This window comes from Parus major, chromosome Z (genome assembly GCF_001522545.3).
Source record: "Parus major isolate Abel chromosome Z, Parus_major1.1, whole genome shotgun sequence".
In the NCBI taxonomy this organism is placed as follows: Eukaryota; Metazoa; Chordata; class Aves; order Passeriformes; family Paridae; genus Parus; species Parus major.
In genome coordinates this window covers 23,237,368-23,254,653 of record NC_031799.1, presented here as the reverse complement: position 1 = coordinate 23,254,653, position 17,286 = coordinate 23,237,368, and the positions used below count along the sequence as shown (strand labels likewise).

The following is a 17,286-nucleotide window of genomic DNA, read 5'->3' as shown; positions in this document are numbered from 1 at the left end:
TTGTAAGAGTATGTAGTGATAGGACAAGGGGGGATGGCTTCAAACTGAAAGAGGATAGATTTAGATTAGACATTAGGAAGAAATTCTCTAAGGGTGGTAAGGTGCTGAAACTGCGATTAGATTACCAGTAAATTCAGTATCAATACAAATTATCTCTGATCTTGGGACCTCCAAAATCCTGATCATGGATGTACTATGAGGATGAACTCTGAACTGGATGACATTTATAGAGACAGTACTTGTTTTTAAAATTCTTGTGTGAAGCGACCACATCTCTGTGAACCTGAAGTTTTGGTTTTCTCTCCAGGTTCTGTTAGTAAGATCATGGTTCCAGTGGCTCTTTTGAACTTGGGCTGGTTGCTTGTTTCAGTAATAAGATTGCATCTTCAGACATGGGGTCTCTATTTCCAAAAACTTGCTCAAATCTAGAAATTTTCACGTTGTCTACTAATGCTGAGTCTGACTTAGTAAATCCTGCAGGCACTGTGCAGTCTGTAGGTACATGGAGCACCTTGGGTTGAGTTGTCAGCTCTGTGGTCAGCAACTTGCATGGCTCCAAGAATTTGCCAACAAGTGGAGTGGCTATCTTGGATCAGAGAACATCAGAAACTTTCTGCAACTCATAACCAGAGCCCAAACATCAATTAGTCCTAGATACTGCCTACACAGGACAATTTTAGAATGAGGAGGGTGCATGTAAGTGCAATGTGTCAGTTGATGGAAGATGACCAAGTCTTCCCTTGGAAAACATTTTTGTGCTAAATATGTTGAATATACATATGTAGGAAGCTGCTAGTAAACGTTTTGTTACATCTGTTGAATCAATTGTGGGAAGAATTAGAAAGATGGTGCACCATAACTGAGAACCAGGATAAATCTCTTGTGTGGCAATTAAAGCTTTAGTACTGCTCACTGTTCCTTGTGTTTGATACATGGAATGTATCAAATTTAGTGCTCTTTTCATGAAGAAGTGTCTATGAGTGAACTTGGCGTCTTAGCACATTTTGTCTACTGACTCTTGGCTAACAGTTGTCTTGTTGGTTGTCTGGATGCACTCTTAACATTCCCTCTTCAAGGGACTATTTTAGATTTTTCCTCTCAATTTGAAATTAAGTTACATAATTAATGAATTTAATTGTAAGTTGTTGTTTAGATGCCTTCTTTTCCCCTCTGTGTAGCTTTCATGTAGAGTGTGCCTTGTTCTATGGCATTTGGATCTTCTCAGCTGAAACATTTTGTGTCAGGATCTTGCTTGGTAGAGGTCCTCAGGTGAAGCCCAGCCCTGATTACTCTGCCACATAACACCCTTTATTGCAGAACTCTTTCTTTGTGAGCTGAGCATTATCAAAAAGTTACTGATATAGCAGAAATATGTTTATTCTTTCATCAATCTTCCTAGTCTTCTGACTAATACTTGCTCTGTTAAGCAGAAAGACTGAGCTTTTTGTCTCCAAACCAAACTTGTTTTTGTGTTGAACTTGGTGTGGCTGGCTTGATGGATGCTCTCAGAATGTTTGAAGAAAGATGTACACAGGGTTCTAGTCAAAGACTGACGCCCTTGCAAAAATCTGTTATTAGAGACTAGACTTAAAGAACCCAAGTCTTCAAAGTAATTGCCTCTGCAGCTCACTCCTGAGGCCACCTTTATCCTGCAGGCTGTCATTTCTGTTTCTAAAGCTGTGTCTGCAACCACTCTTGATGTGATAGCACAGTTGCTTTGAAGCCAGTGTCTGCTGGAGGGGTAAGTGTGTAATCAGACTTATTGGAAGCCGGTGTTGTAAGGGACTCCTCCCAGGATTAGCACTGTAGGTGCTGGCACTCCCTGTGCTCTGTATTTTTAGTGCTCAGATATTCAGCCCAGAAATTTAAGCTTCTTTGGACCTGACAGGAAAGAAGTCTGATTTCCAACTTGTGAGCTGCTGATACCTCCTCTAGAAAGGAACTGGGTTTTCTACTTCTTGATATCTCCAAGTTACTTATTTTTGAACCTTGTCCTTTCCTTTCATTGTTGCAGTGTTTGCTAAGCAGAACAATGATTACAATTCCACAATATCTGTTGGTGCCTTCATCTACTCTCTGAATCAATGTTTGCAAATAATTTTAATGGGGGATTTGAGGTTGACCAGGGCTGCTTGATCTGGGATGTCTTTGTTGGGGATGGAAGGCACCCATGAATGTGCACATCTAGGACTAGATCATAAAGCATTAGTGTTATTCAGGTTTATTTGTAGATACTTAGCAAATGGGTCATGTGGTTTTGCTTCACCTGTCGTCAGACAAGCTGCCTTTTTTCTGATTTGCTTATGGCCGTGTTTAGCTGTCTTTGGAGGGCAGGAGTAAACAGTCATTTAACAAGGTACAAGGAACCTTGTTGGTTCATTGGACAATGGGAATTGTCATGGGGGATGAAGGTTTGGCCTGGTGTTGACTGTCCCATCCCAGCTGACGGGACCATCAGCCAACTAGGACAATCAGCTGGCTCTTCTGACAGCACTCACAGCTGGGAGAGCTTTTGAAAAGAGACCCTTGATCCTGGTGTTGCAAACAATAAAATGATATATTTTCAGCTTCAGTGTGGTGGCTCATCAGTACTTTTCCCTTGCTCTGGGGAGTCAGGAGCTCTCTGCATTAGAGGTGCTATGTCATGGAGTTGGGAGCAGCCTGTCTGGTTGTGCTGATGGTGGTGAGGGCAAGAGCAGTACCAGAGCAGCCTCCATGGCCAGTTTGCCAGGCACAGTGTTTTACCATCTGCACCCCATGTTTGCCTCCAGACGAATGTTTTGGTTCATGGCAAGTGATATCCTGATTATAGTATCTGAGGGCTCATTTTAGAGTGAGTCATGTGTATTGGAGCTACCAGACTTAAAAGAAACTCTGAGCAAGACATGTATTTGTTTGATCGGTGTATGAAACATCTGGGTAATTAGGAAGAGCAATCTTAAAAGCAAAGGAAGATTAGAGATATCAACTCCCATGTGGTCATTAAAACTTAAACTACAAAGCTTGAAGCAGCTATACAAGACCTTAACAAATGTATGGCAGCATCAGTCCAAAATATGGGTGAGTAATTTCTTTTGTGTCCCCAGTAAATGCATGTGAGATAATTTCTCTGGCCTTTTTTTCAATTTTTTTTTTTATTTTTTTTTTATTTTTTAAATACTGCTTTCAAGGTATGCAAGTACTTGCAAAGCCTGGAGTCCTGCTGTTTTTAAGTGCTTTTTACTTGAGTTGCCTGTATCCATTACCAGAAAGTGTTTATCCACTACTTAAAGCAATTGTCAGGGAAAAGCTGAGAACCTGCTCGTAGCTTGCAGAGGTCTGTGTGGGAATGGAATTAACAAAGCATGTCACAGTGCATTTCAGGAGGAGCAGGGTCTTTGTTTTTTTTGCTGAGGATGTGTCATGATGTTCTCAGTTAACTGGCTTGTGGGCTGCCACAGAAAGCAGCTAGCCCAGCCCTGCATTTCCGTCCTCTCCCTACTGCCTGCACCGCTGTGCCTGCAAGTGGCTCAGATCAGGGGGCCAATCCTCCCAGAAACAGGTCTCTTTAGCAAGAGCTGCCCCTTGTTCTGGCTGGCTCACTCGTGCAGCCACTGGGTGCCAGCTATGGCATGAGAGGTGATGTGAGCATGTGGCTGAAAACATGAAGGAATGTAGGACCACATTTTTCACAGAATCATCAAGGTTGTAAAATGCTTTCAAGATGATCTAGTCCAACACTCAGCTTAGTACAGATAGGGTGTCATTTTGGTAACTGACTTATACTGAAGGCTGTTTACAAAACTCTCACCTGCTGTGGCTGGAATTCATCTAGAAGTCAGCACTACAGTACACTCCTTCAGACTCACTGCTAGAAACATTTGGAAGAATTGGAGAGATGCTCACAGGGGGCATTCTCTGTACAAGCAGAGAAAGACCAGTCACTGAGTAGAAGCTGTAAATAACTGGGGTAATTTCCACCTGGAGATGTGCGCAGGCATCCTTAATGGTCTGGGAGTATGTTTTTATGGGAGGTGATGAGGTTGCAGCAGTAAGTAGGAGAAACCACAGATGGTTCATTTGATTACAACCCTCATCACCTCCATCAGTGGGAGGCAGCTCAGCATGTTGCAGCCAATTCCTGCGCTGTCCTTGAGATACCTCTCCAATGTGTTGTCTTTGTCTCTATTGTTGAGGATCTGCTTAGCATAGGGCTGTTCCACCTGCTTCTTGCCTTGAGCTTCCTCATGAACATCCTCAAACTCCTCTGAGGAAGTGTAAGCTGAAGCTCTGCTGGCTCCCAGCTACAGGCCCCCATGGTTGAGTGCTCCATCCTGTCCCCAAACCAGGCAATGGCCTCAGAGCAATACATGCTTGGTCTTAAAGAAGTGGAACTTGAGGACTTCACTGTAGAGAGAACAGAATGGTTTTGGTGACCTAGGCATCTTTGTGCAACACACTATAAAATGCTTCTTTTAAAGAGAAGTGATAACTATTTGAATTTTCCTTCTTCAGTAATTCACCCAAGTAAAATTCCTGTAAAAATCACCCCGACTCATGTGTAACTTGGCGTATGGGTTTCTGTTTGCAGCTATTGTGGATGATGAAAGGCTTTCCGCAGAGGAAATGGATGAGAGGAGGCGTCAGAATATTGCTTATGAGTATCTGTGCCACTTAGAAGAAGCAAAAAGGTAAGTAAATGAAAGCACACTTATTTCTGGCCTTTAAATGCACACGTTCAGGCCTGTTGTGTTCTTGAGCATCATAATTTTTGATTCAACCTCTTGAACTACTTGGATTAACTGAATGTCTGAGTATCACAGCACTCAGAATGAGAAACTAATGCCCAATATGAAAAGTTTGATTTAAAGAAAAATTTAGAAATAATCAAGGCAACATTCTGAATCAAGTCACCACCTGGCTGGTTTTCGGTCCATTTTCACCGAAAGTAGGAGCTGGATACTAAAACACAAGGCTGCAGTTTTGTGGGAATCTGAGTCAGGCTTATGTGACTAACTGAGGAAAGTATTTTGCTCCTGGCTCTGTGGCTGTGCTCTCTTCTCGGCGCTACTGCTCGTGGAGTGACTCAGGTTGCTAAGATGGCAGAAAATCTCCTGGGCTCTTATGGGTTTAATGATTGATATCATCTCAGTGTTATAATGGTAAGTGCAGGCAGAGCAATAAGATAAGATGGACTCTGCTCTTGCTTCAATTGCTACTGGTCAGCAGTACTCACCTCTTGAAGCAACAGCCTGTGATGAAACACTGATTTGAAAGTGCACACAGTTTTGATCACCTTTGTGCAAATGTACTGTGCCATGCTCACTTCATTCTCAAAACAAATATTCAACAACATTTTCATAATTAGAGAGCAGGGAAACAGGTTACAATATCCTTGTGCTTTTGAAGTAGCTTCAAGTGCTGCAATTATTGCATATGGAAAAGCATATTTTATATTCTGTCTGATCAGACTTTTTCAAAGATGCCTATTATACTGGTGTTATTGTTATTGTTACCACTGGTAGTGTCCTGCTTCTGCTCTGTGTTTATTGATGATGGTGTTTTTAGTTATAAACCATATTTGGATGACTTTCCTATGGATTTCTATTGAGAAAAGAAAACTTGAACTGTGATTAGTAGTGCAAGCTGTGAAGATGGAGCATAGAATCTCTGTAATGGAGTAAAAAAGTGTATTTCAGTCAGTAATCTACTATTAAATTGTGTTCTGGGCCTTGATTCCACAGAGTTTCCCTCTCAATAACTGCCAAAGGTTTTGTCCAAGGGGCACTGTTATAAAAATCAACCACTCTTACTTTCACTTCATTGTTCCATTTGGTGTAGCAAACATTGCTTCCTTTGCTCTTTCTTCCTCTTTCTCCTGCAGGGGTTCCCTGTTCAGATGTCTAAGATGGCAAGTGTGTTCCTGCTGCCAGGGAGGATGAGCTGCTCGGCTTGCTCCTGCTGCCCCCATGGTGCAGTTGCAAGAGATTGCCCTCAGTCAGATGAGTCAGCTTGCTATGCTGGCAAGGAATTCTTAGCTCTTTTGCTGAATTAGTTTTCTGTGGTTTAGTGAGCTGACTGGTCTGATCAAGGGGTCAGAGGAGCTGTTGTGCAGGCAGGAGGAAGGGGATGGGGTGCAGCTGCACATTAGAGAGAGGGAAGGGAGCAGGTTTCACTTGTGTAGACGCTAGATCAAGTCTACCATCTCAGGTAACCTCAGTGAGTCAAGGATTGATCTCATGCAAGGTTTCTCCTTGGTATGTTGAAACTTACCCACCTGCTGCCTTATGGCATCTAGTCTCCAAATTCAACCTTTTCTCTTCTGCTGCTATTCTGCCTACTTTTTTTCCCGGTTCTCTTCAACCTTCCCCTTTCCCAAGGCTACTTGTCACTTTGAAGTCAAGTCCTCTAGTTAATTTGAAGCAGCTCTCTTGGTATTTCACAAGAAAATGTTGTTATTTTTACAACTAATGGCTTAAATTAGCATCGGCTATGAGTAACCTCCTCCCCTTCCTTGCATTTATTTTCATGGAGATTCTTGCCATTAGCAGCTTTATAGATGAAGCATTCCTTTTTAGCTCTGCAGTCCACAATGGGATTTCATATCCAGCCCAATTACTCCCAGGGTTGTTAGTTACCTGGAAGCTTTTCTGGATCTCTGTTTGGAAAATCAGAATATACAAGTACTGTTCAATGGTTATTACTTCATAAGGTGGGGATGAGCTTAGTGTAAGGAGCGTTGTACTTCCCTTATCGAGGGATTGGGCTGTCATAGATGGAGCTGATGCGGCAGTATGATTCTGCTGGATGTCCTCTGCCTCAGTGAAATGGTCCCACTGCTCATTAGGAAGGAAGAGATGATCATGCAGGCTGTGGTGAAGGCCCTGGGAGTGCTTCTAGGTAGAGAACTGCTGTGAGAAAAAAAAAGAATGTGAGGGGAAACTTCTCCCTTCACAGAGAGACACTGAGGTAATTTTGTTGCACCATGGGACTGCCCCACGACACTCTTACTACTGTGAAAAAACCCAGCAGCAAACAGATCCAAAAATCTTGCACGAACAAGTAGAAATGCCTGTGTCTCATTGCTGTGTAGCCCCTACCCCTGCTTTCCCAGGAGGCGACTAATGCTGTCCAGGGAGGCTGAGCTAGTGCCAGGCCCCGGCTCGGATGTCAAAGGTGCATGCCCACATTTTTCCCAGCCCTAATCTGGTGAAATGGGAAACATAAGAAAGTTCTGCATCACTCCTCACTGCATGGTTATTCACTCTGCATGCTTGATTAGGGATGAAATGTGCTGATGTGCAGTCTTTGTCTGTGCCCGCATGACTGTAGCATTTTCACTGTCACTACAGAGCCTGAACAAAACTGGGGACTCTGGAAACTGAGAGAGAGCAACAGGGTCATAATTCAGATGAGACTAGCTGGGGAGACTTGAGCGTAGGCTTCTTCCACAGCACATGGTGGGTCCTGCCCTTCAGCTGCGTTGGGAGAGCACTTTTACAGGAAACATTCCCGGGGGAGGGGTATCTGTGACTTTTGCTGCTGTTGGACAGAGAGGTCCCAGCTGTGTGCTCTCCAGCTCTGGAGCAGTACCCATGGGATGTGCAGGCTCTCTTCCCCTGCTGCACACTTGCAGCACTGGGTGTGAGTCAGAGCAGGCAGGATGATGCCTACAGCCCCAGGTGCAGCAAGTGGTTGTCAAACCACCCAGAGCTGTGCCTGCTGCCTGCTTGCTCACAGCAGTGCCCTCCTGGGTCAATCTGGGGAGCGGGAGCTGCCTTTATGACACATTTAACTTTTCTCCTGAGGGCTTGGAGAGGACTTTTTAATATTTGTAACACTGTGGATATCAATGACAATACTGAATGGGTAAGGTGAGTTTTTCCAGTTGGCAGCTGTCAAAAAGACAAGCAAATACTATTTTAGATAATCAGTTGTGTGCAAATACAATGTGCTTTGATCCATATTGGAGAATAATAAATACTGAAATAAACAATAAATAACAAAAGTTCAGGCAGGACATGACTGGGACAGCACTATGTCAGGAGGCATATTTTCTTTCTCACTGTATTTGTAACATAAACATTATTTTATAGCAGCTCTGCATTTTGAAATTCCAGAATTAATTAAACAGGTGAAGAATGTGTGCTTTCAGCTGCTTTTCAGATCACTGTTTGCATACTTAATTCCTGTAGCCCAGCTTTAATAAAAGCTTGGCAAGTTCAACATGAAAAAAGAGTCCTGTCACTGGTAGCTGATGCTTCTGCAAATGCCTTCTGAGCTAGGCACAGTATCTGTTACACCTATACAACATAGGAAATTGGTTTTGAAACACAATGAGGCGGCTTCTAATATCTGCAGAGGTCAGTATAGTTTGATATGGTATTACATTTGATATTGAGGAAAAAAACCTTTTTTTTTTTATTTTTATTTTCTGTTAGATTGCTGAGCCCCTTTCTTCCTAAAGTTGCAGGTTTTGCTTGCTGGTATATATTGTTTGATTTATTACTTTTGCCTTTAAGGAAAGTCTCTTGCATACTGAACAAGAAACCAAACAGAAGCAAAAAATTGATAACATCCCATGTCCTTGAACTTTTGAGAAGAAAAATATCAAGAATATACAATTAGGAGTAGGGATTTTCACACTTCAAGAAATGCAGCTGTGGATGCCACTAATAGAAGCCTTCCAGACATTACCCTGGCACATATCCAGCATAATTTGGAAAATCATACTAGTAAATAGGAAAAGTCTAAGGTGGGCATGAACAGCTGAATCACAAGCCCCCATGTCTTCTAGAATTATGTGAGTTTAAGCAGGTGCATGCCCACGTTTTTCCCAGCCCCAGTCTGGTGAAAGTGATATTTACCACAGCATCCTCCTTGCCAAAGGAAATACCTAGCCCATCAAATTCTGGCTTGGGTTTGGCTTTTGCTGTTGCTTGTCTCTTTGCAGATGTGTAATTATTGCACTGTAAAGATAATACAGATTTGAAGGCCTTAAACTGTGATTGAAGCTTTGGCATATAAAGCAAATCAAATTTTCACTAAATGTGTTGTGGCTGGCTAGCCTTACAATCATCCATAGTTAAGTAGATACTGTTTCTCTTGGCTTTCTAGAAATTATATCTTTTTATGATTGAATTTGAACCATGGAACTCCTCATTTTACTAGTCTTGAAATGGACTATTCCATATGAAATGGAATACACTTTGTTTCATCAAGCACATTCTGCAATTTCATAACCAGAGCAGCCTAGAACATTTCTTTACTTGCCCAGCTGTTCAGAAAGGCAGTAAGTTGTGTAAAACACCGAAGTTTTAGCTTCAGTATTAGGACAATAAAGATCCAGTAAAAGAAAACTATCCAGGAAATTTCTTTTTGAGAAGTCCTTTCTTTTTAAATGTTGAAAAAGTAAATTCTCATTCTTCTGCAACTTCTTTTCAATGGAGAAACAAATTATCTGGTTTTGTTTCCAAAACCTGCCTCTTTCATAATGCTGGTTTTTGTTAATTGGTGTGCAGTGGCTAGTTGCAGTATCAGTCGATGATATGACAGAAAGGAACTGCTGGATGTAAATGTACATGCAATTTTATGAGCTTAAAAGGTGCTGAGGTGCTTTCTTGGCTTTGGTTAAAGCCAAAAGTTTTTCAGTACCATAGCACAACAGAAAGCTCAAGTTGCCAGCACTGTGGGAGCATGGAGGGTAGCTAAGGGGATCACTGTTTCTGGGGAAGTTAACAGCATCCTGCAAAAGCTTGGTGTACTACAAGTGAAGTCTGCCAGGTTTCATGTTACTCTTTCTCCAGGCATGAGAATTATGGCAACAGTTCAGCCCTGGCAGGTCATGAGTGAATTAATGCTACTCAAATACTTTCAGACTACAGGAAATATTTAAATATCTGTGCCCTTAGTAAATATAAAATATTGTAATCTAGCTGTAAAACTACCTAATATTAGACAGAAAATATTAAAATATTTCTTAGTAACATGTTTCATATGGGTTTGTCAGAAAATTCTTTTGGAATTGGTAGTCTACTGTCATGTAAATGATGAACTTTTCTTTTTCTCCCCACCTCTGCCTGCTTTAAGCCAAATAAAGTACTAGTGGCTGGCAGCACCTCTGTAAATGTCAAATGTTTGAAATTAGGGTGTGTCATGAGGTGAAATTCTATGAAGAAACATAGCTGTGTTATGCTTGTTGCTGAAGTATCTTGGTCCTTGCAGAAGTACTGATCAACAAGTAAACTTGCTACTTCACATCTTGGTCCTCAGCATGCTTACCTAGACTGCCAGATATTGGTAGAACAGTGTTGTGGAGAGTTTAGTTTTGGAGAGTTATACAATTGTATGGATAAGCCAGAATTTTTGTATTCAAGTGTGATGTCAGTGATATCAATCAATTCAATAATTGCTTGGATAATGATATTTGCATATGAAAAGTCTTGATGGTGAGATCTAAAGGCGAGAGAAACCTTTTGTGCTAGTTTCTGTACAGGATGCATTGACCTGCTTACTGGCATGTTGAGGTAACATGTAATGGGTCATTGCTCAGTGTGTATAGTTGTGGAATAATGATGCTGGGTAATGATGGATGTGACCTTTGTTTTTGTAGACTGAACCATATGGCTCTTGTCCCATAGCACGCACTGAAGCTAACAGTATAGTCTCTTCAGAGCCAGTAAGTTCTCTTTCTCAAAGTCTTCCACCTTTCTTTTAGGCACTTCTGTCTTGTAAAAGAATTAATAGTTTGGTTTTTCTAATGGAAGACTGACAAATCTGTAGCTAGTTCATGCTCTGCTGCCCATGCATTGATGTTGGTAGGCTCAGCTTCAACCAGAGAGCACACAGAATTTTCATTTCTCCTTCACTTTCCCTTCTACATCTTGGACTATCTCTGGTGCAACTAGAAAGCTTCTTTGACTTTATACTCCACTTACAAGACTACACAATTTCCAATTCAAAGTGATGGCTTCATTCTTCACTCTGGTTAGCTCCTAGCTAATATTAAGCATGACCTGAGGTGGCCTCACCATGGTATCAGTAGTGGCTGAGTTGTTAAATTGCCATGGGGAGCACACATAGGAGTAAGGACACTGGCGCAGGGGTGCTTGTACATCACCAAGCCAAACTTTCTCTAAAACTGCCAAAAGAAAGCTTGGGGATGAGATGTGTAGTGAGGAACAGAGCTGTGGGAATTAGAGGTAGCAGAGGTACTTGGGGTTTGCACCTTGCCTAAGAGAGTCATATGAAGCTGCTGTTGGGAAGGATCTGTGATAGCGCCGATGGGAAGGAAGGGCATTTTTTTAGTGTTGAAGAGCTTCTTAAATGTTGCTCTTGACTTTTGCTAAGTCCTTCTGCACTGTGTCCTATTTACCTGAGAGCAGCCAAGGCCTTTGTTTCACTGTGTGCTAATGACAGCATGTGTGGCAGTGCTTGTGTGCTGTGCCCACGCCACCTGCACTGGACTGCGATGGTTGCATGCCATGCTGCTGGAGTAGCTGGCCAGGGAGCTGTGCTTTCTCCCTGGCACACGTCCCATTGGAGTATATCCCTAGTGTAGCTAGGGATGTGTGTCGAAAAGCTTTATGTCATCATCTGCCTGTTTGCTTTGGACCAGAAGAGGAAATTACCTGGACTGAAGGAATTTGCTTCTTAACAGCCCCTTTGCAGAAGTGTACTTTTCACATGTTGAGATCCTTCTTTCTCAATTTACTGTGTCCTGGAGAGCTGTTGATCTTTGGAAGAAGTGTTTATTCAGGCTCTGGCAGAAAGTGTTGTGGGGAGTTATGAATAGTTCTTCATAGATGAGAAGAGATGGGGCAGCAGCTGTATGTGGTAACCTTTTCAACACTACTTTGTACTGACCCCTGCTGCTAGTGAGGTGCCCACAGGTGTGTATGGGATCTTACTGTATTGGATACAAGAAATGACTGTTCACAAGAAACATGCTGCTCTAGCAGGAAGAGGCTTTTGCTATTTATGGAGGCTAGAAATCCACACCTCTAGGATTTAGCTACTGCTTTGAGACTGAAAGTGCTGAAATTAGTCCAATGAATGTTTAGATTTGCAAAAGAACAAATGTGCTGCTGTACCTCCAGCTCTGGATGGGATAAACAGCTCAAGGACTAGAGGGATCCATGCTCACTGAATGTATAGGTATGGCATTGCACCCAGCTTTTGCCTTCTAGGTACTGCAAGAGAGCAGTTTATAGAATAAGGTGATTTCTGAGGGATGTAGTCTGGGTTCCTTTGAAAATCACTTCTGTTGCAAATGTCTCAACAGTTCACTGTTCAGAGAAGGAGCACTCTGGCAGTTTGTATCTCATCTTTAAGAATGGAGTAATGCTGGAAACCGCCTTGTCTGTGGACGTTGCTCACCACAGACCATGTGAATCCTGTGCTAGTAGATAGAGCTCTTGCTCAACCAGTGCTCCCTACCATGAGATGAGTGGCAGTCCTCTGCAAGGGGTGTAGTTGCTTTTTAAAGCAACATGTGGTAAGATTTACAACTGGGCTGATTGGGTTGTGAGGTTGTATGCACTGTATGGTGCTTTTGATTGCTGTTGGTCTCAATGATTCATGTGCTTTAATAAAGATGACTTTGTATTCACCTGTATTTAAAGTCAAGGACTGTCCTAAGAGGTAGAGTATAGTGGTGTCCCAGGTGAAACCAGAGCCTATATGGACTTTGTGGGAGCTTGGACATTTCTCACAGCACTTCTTGATGTTCTGGAACCACTGTCATTTGAAGCTGATAGTGTGACAGCTTCCCATAATTGTTTTTTCTATTTTTGTTGCTAGATTTATATAGGCATCTGCAGACCCCTGTGTGTGGTTATGTAAACCCCTCAGATGCTTTGCACATCACTCAGATTAGGGAGAGCTGTGAAAATCACTCTGTTCTTCATTGTCTCTGTTTCCCAGCTGCCCATGTTACTTTGAATTGCTTATGCACTTTCTGTAATGCACAGGAAAACAGGTTTCAGGGTAATCTCTTCAATCCCAGATTAAACACCAAAACGGGAAAGATTCTTTAAGCCAAACCATCCCCTTGAAAATTTAAGTGGCGTGTATGTTTTTCAACTGAGTTGTGGAACTGGCATGCATTCTTGAATTAGTACAACTAAAAGTAATTCAGTTGAATATTTTCTTTCAAATGCAAGGAAAAAAAATTCTTGACAAGATTTTTGTTTTGTAGTTTCAAATCATATGAACTGTTTGGTGTCTCATATGAAGTGGTTGGTGCTATTAGATATCAATTCACAAATAGATGAAAGGCAAAAGACCAACTGTGGAGTTACCCCTTTTGTGAAAAGAGAAAAGGTAGCACAAATATTGCTGTAATCTGGTGCATGTGTTCAGAATTAGCCTTGTGTTAGGCACAAAATAATGAGGTGAGACACTGGTTGTCTGTTTCAGCAGGGGCAGCAAGACATGGCCTCAAACATTTAATGTATTATACTATTTCTACTATACACTAGCAGCATTATTGACACCTAAGGCATAAAACTGGTTTCAGAAGCAGAGACTGAGCTGCGAATTGGTTTTGAGCCTGACAAATTTCAGTCTGGGGGAAGCAAGTTCCATTCCTCTCAAGTGAATGGAAGGAGCTGCTCTTGAAGTGCTGGGAAGTACTTCATACAGCTGGCTTCCTAGCATAAATGCTAGGCAGGTTCTGCCTTGGAAGAAGACACCTCCACGATCTGCAAGTGTAGCAGCTCTACTAGCTTAAAGGGGAGAGAATCTTACAGGGTGGTTTGGTTGGTTTTTTTTTTAATTATTTAAGTTAAATTTATAAGCACTAACAAATTAGTTGTACTGTGGCATTGAGTACAGATTTATTCTGGTAGGATGATGGCTAATGGCATGTATAATTTTCCAGCTATCCAGAGGACAAACAGATAGACTGCCCCAGGACAGGAGTTCACAGATTGGAAGTTGTGAAGATGTATAATTCCTGCAAGGCAGGAGTACATTATTCACTTTGCAGCAAACACTTGAGCCTGTATTCTCTTCCTGGCTTTTATTGCTCCCATATGGGCTGTTGGTGATGTATTCACCCCAAAAGAGAAGTCATAAAGCTTGTCTGATAACTCGAGCCCTTCTATCAACAATAGCATGTTAACTATTTCTAAAACTCGCTTGCCATCAAAGCAGATGGATGCATTATAAAATTAGTTGCAGTAAGAGTGAAAGAGAAACTCTTGTAATGAATGGAAATGACTTAAACTCAATGCTTTTCATTACCCCTATCATTCTGTTCTCTAGGTCTGCTTGTTGGAGGTCCAAAGGCAGAATTTGTCTACTAAGTCAATTAAAAATACAGTGATCCCTGCAGGCATGTGTATCCCATTGCACAGAAATTGCCCTGCTGTGTTGTAGCTACGCCTAGGTCACTTGTGTTTTGTTTGCCAGTGGACAGAATAGAAGAAACTGTGGGAGCAAGGAAAGATGGGGAAATGGCTCATTGGAAATGTGCAAAAAGTATCCCAGATAGGAGGCATAAGATGGGAGGAATTTGTGGAGGGTGATTGCATGCAGGCTATGTATCCTTGCTGCTTCTTCTGGGCTGTGAGGCTGGGTGGGGTTATATGGAGGATGCTGTTGCATGCCAGTCACGTTTGCCCATAGGGCAACCTGTCAGTGGCCTTGGAGAAAGGTTCAAAGCATCATAAATTACATTCTGTGGCAGGAATGTCTTTAAATCTTGGCTGTCAAACAGGCTGTTCTACAATGGGTAAAAATCAAATTTCTATTTACACATTGTGCCAAATGTGGTCCCTCCCTCTCTTTTAAAGAAACAAAGCAATGAAATGATGTCGCACCAGTAGATGTTAAAAGCTGGAATGTATTTCTTTCCTGACAGTTTCCAAGTTGCAGATTGCATCCCCTCCCTTGCCATGATCCAAGGAAAGCGCAGTGTGCTTTATTTGAGTACATCTGCATTTGCCTGATGTACAGACCCGGTCATGTGGGATTTACTTTGCAGCATGTTTGGGGGAGTGCCAGGCCTTGGTCTGGCAGTCTCCTTGCTGGAACAGAGTTCAATGGGATTCGTGACTGAAGTTGGGTTTTAGGGCTTCCCATTTTTCTGTTTAACATCTACAGAAGAGAGAAGTGTTGACTTGGTCCACCCAGAAACGTTTGAGGCTTACTATCTTCAACTGTTTTAAAAAACAACCATCAAAATTCCACTTAATGTTGAACATAAGCTATTGGCAGAGGGGAAAAAATTGCAGTTTGTTTTTCATTTTTTTTCTCTGAAATACAGATGGCATTGAAACACATATGTGTTTCCAAGTTTTTGAATTTTTAATAGTATGCTTTTACAGCATTTTCAAATAATTTGTTCATGTCACTTTTCCATTTTTTCCCCTTTCCACAAGAGCCCTGATCTAACCTTGTGATTAGTGTAATACTTAATACTGGGATGTCTACTACCTATTCTGGGGAGAGCTTATACTTTATATAAAGTCAGTAAATGAGAGGTAAATTATTGTATGCTATTGGTCTTTTTTTTTTTTTTTTTTAATAAAGCTGGAGATTATTTTAAATATTCCTGTTGCTTTCTGTCTTGGCAGACAGAGACCTTGATCTGTCTTTCCTAAGTAAATATAGCTCTGCTCTGATTCCAATTTCAACATTTTCTCTACTTCCTCAGGGTCAAAGTGGTATCACGTGATGGTTAGTAGCACATACTGTTTTTCTAATTGAGAAGCAATAGAAGGGAACAAAATTAATCCTAGAAGTGTTATTTATTTGTGATCTTATTCACTCCTACTCTGTTGAGAACAAGGTAGGCGTATAGGGAGACTTCCTGTTTTTGTAACACCTGTTTCTTTATTGTTGGAGAACAACATAAGTAAGAAAAATGGTTTCTGCTTAAGTTTTCAGTGCATGAAACTCGCAGGGAGTAACTAGTTTGCTGTGGTGGTTACTGGCTGAGATTGCAATGGTACTTTTAATGTCAACAGCAAGTTTATTTCTTGGGAAATCATTAGAGTATCTTGAGTTGGAAGAGACCCACGAGGAACATCTAGGTCCAACTCCTGGCCATGCACAGGATGGCCCCAAAAATCACACCATTGTGCCTAAGACTGTCATTCAAATACTACTGGAGTTCTGTCAGGCTTGGTGTTCTGACCAATATCTGGAGGAGCCTGTTCCAGTGCCCAACTACCCTATGGGTGAAGAACCTTATAATTATTGTAATAATGATGATGATAAAAATATTGATGATGATAACAATAGTGATGATGAGAGCAATAATGACTGTAATAAATAAAAAAATCCCATGTTAATCAGCATTTTCAGACCTTTGTAAAAGTGTCTAACTAAAGTTTGAATTTTGCATTACAGTGTGAAAAAAGACTAGGAAAGCAGGGGTAACTGAAGGATTTAACAAGATTGACCTTTAATAACCCAAGATGCCAAGGAAGAGGCAAATAGACTGCAGCTGCTGAATTGAGACCTCCTCTGAAATCTGTAAAGGGCTCCTTATGTACTGAACATTCACTGGGGTCAGCAAAACTATTATTTGTACTTATTCTGCTTTCAGCAAATGAAGTCAAAATCTCTGTGTCTGCAAAAGATTATACTTTATGCATTTTTTGTTTGGATTCTGCCTTAGTGCAGAAAGAATTGGATCTGTACATCACTTTTACTTTCTTGTGGCTTGTCTTTAGATTTCAAAACCAAGGGCTGAACTCTGCCATTGCTTTACAGCAATATCCTAATAGCCTATATTCTAAAAGCATTGATACCTACACTGCTGTGCAGAATTTTCAGGAATGCATTAATTTCCAGCAAGTTCAAAGAGAAAACATGCATGCAATGCTTCTGATTTACATTGATGTCAAGATCAGTGTGTTTCAAAAGAAGTGTCTGTCTCAGGGCAGAGTTCACAGGGCTCCATGGTTATTATGTTTCTGTGCTGTTTGAGCTGGGTGTCACCAGAGGAATTGTATCTTCTCTGAAGATCCTGCTTAGCTGGTACTTTGATAACATGATCAGATTAATAATTAATGCTGAGTGTGCTGTGTGGCTTTTCATGTGATGCAAGATGTGAATAAGCAGGTGACTACTGAAAAATTTCCTCCAGTCTACAAAAGGCTTACGGTTCATCACCAACAAAAATGCATTTGTAGAATGTTTTGATTTTATCTGAGTCTTTTTCTCTTGTTTACAGGAATGGGAAGGATTGGGACTGAGAGAGAGTGTGAGGTTCATTTAGGAGTTTACAAGAATAAGCAAATTCCTTTTAACACCTCTTTCTTTTTTTTATTTTTTCTTTTTTTCTTTTTTTTT

General features: G+C 41.3%; 1 protein-coding gene across 7 annotated transcripts in view; it reads left to right on the top strand.

Annotated features, from left to right (window-relative positions):
- The window catches only part of IQGAP2 (IQ motif containing GTPase activating protein 2), a 125,016-nt gene that overhangs the window by 17,142 nt on the left and 90,588 nt on the right, over nt 1-17,286 (top strand). For all 7 annotated transcript variants that reach the window (XM_015653561.3, XM_015653559.3, XM_015653564.3 and 4 more), the window contains exon 2: nt 4,571-4,670. In XM_015653561.3, the coding sequence (XP_015509047.1) occupies nt 4,571-4,670 (100 nt within the window). The remainder of the gene's footprint in view (nt 1-4,570; nt 4,671-17,286) is intronic.